We start from the raw sequence: 1,419 nt of genomic DNA, 5'->3' as shown, positions 1-1,419 counted from the left end.
CTACATCGACTTCAACAATGACTACTTCCTCGACAGTTCCTTCGGTTGGGTCACCATCGTCCACGACTGCTACCCCCATGTTGTTAAAGCCATCTCCGCCTTCAGCCGCCACCGCGACTTTGAGCTAGTCAAGGACCATCGAGTGCAATGTGACCCGAACGGTTTTTGGTGGCGCCGGCTTGGGGTCAAGCTAGATTTCAAGGAGGGAGGGATGTTAGGAGCCATGAACTTGGCCCGTCCAAGGCCATCGCTGCAACTACTTAAGCGATGTGGACAGAAGGGGAGGGTATCCAGTATTCCGGTGGATCACGGCACGAACGGCGGCGGCTACAAACTCCTTCCCCTTCCTCGAGTTCTTCCTCTGTATCTTCAGTTCATGTAATCTGTGCTACACTTGCTACAATTCCTAATAGAGAGAGAGAGATGGCGAGTAATACAACAGTGCCCTAATAGTTATCATGCTCCTTGCCGAGTCAAGACAAGAAAACCTACCACGTACTCCCTCTGTGCATTTAGATCACTACTACGTTTAGATTACTAAAGTAGTGATCTAAATGCTCTTATATTTCTTTATGAAGGGAGTACTATACATCATCTGATTCTTCCCTGAATGATTCTTCCCTGGAATTGGGAAGAAGGAGAACCATCGCGTGCACAAGGCAGAAAATACGTACTACAATCCTACATTCTGCCGCTGAGCACGGCGGCCGAGATGGAGTGGACAGCCCGGACGAGCTCGGCGGACACGAGGAGCACCGAGGCCGGCACGCTGAGCAGCACCAGCGCCACGACCCCCGCGCCGAGCCCCGGCCGCGCGCGCACCAGCAGCGCGAACAGGATGCCGAGCGCCTCGCGCACGCCCGCGACGTACAGCCCGTGGTGCCGCCGCTCCAGCTCCGTCCACTCGCCCGGGGGCACGAAGAGGTCGACGCCGCCCTCCTCCTCTGGCTCTGGCTCTTCCTCCTCCTCGTCCTCCACCTCGCGGATGCGCCGCCGCAGCGTGGCCATGCCCTCGTCCACCATCCGGCCGTCCCACGGCGAGCCCGCGGGCTCCCACTCGCCGCTGTCCCGCGGGTGACCACCTCCCGACGCGAGGCAGAGGATCACTCTGCTCCCGCCGGCGCGACGAGCGCCGAACCGAACCGTCGCCGTGGCGGCGACGTCGTGAGATGATGACAGGAGGCCGCGCCGGTCGGAGAGCGCGCGTGGTGCGCTGCTCCAAGCGCCGTGGGCTCTTCCTGCCGCCACCGGCGCCATGCGCATTGCTGCGAAAATAAAATACGACGGATGGCACGTCCGTACGTCCCGAGCAGGCTACGGCGGCAATGATCAAGAGCGTGGGTGCGCGCGGGAAGCTCGACGCAAAGTGGTGAAAGTGCTGGTGTTACGTCGATTGCTGATGCCCGGGGTCGCGTGCTG

The 1,419-nt window shown here is 60.1% G+C and overlaps 1 protein-coding gene across 1 annotated transcript; it reads right to left on the bottom strand.

Moving 5' to 3' along the window:
* Nucleotides 1–353: 353 nt before the first annotated feature.
* Nucleotides 354–1,419, bottom strand: LOC123173005 (uncharacterized). The gene has a single exon (XM_044589877.1). The coding sequence runs from the start codon at nt 1,261–1,263 to the stop codon at nt 682–684; it is 582 nt and encodes a 193-aa protein (XP_044445812.1). The 5' UTR covers nt 1,264–1,419; the 3' UTR covers nt 354–681.

The sequence above is a fragment of the Triticum aestivum genome, chromosome 1D (assembly GCF_018294505.1).
Source record: "Triticum aestivum cultivar Chinese Spring chromosome 1D, IWGSC CS RefSeq v2.1, whole genome shotgun sequence".
Lineage (NCBI taxonomy): Eukaryota > Viridiplantae > Streptophyta > Magnoliopsida > Poales > Poaceae > Triticum > Triticum aestivum.
Note: the sequence above shows the minus strand (reverse complement) of the source record. Positions and strands in the feature narration are given on the sequence as shown.

Excerpts from the sequence above, each read along its gene's own strand:
- LOC123173005 (XM_044589877.1), bottom strand. The coding sequence starts at position 1,263 with ATGCGCATGGCGCCGGTGGCGGCAGGAAGAGCCCACGGCGCTTGGAGC.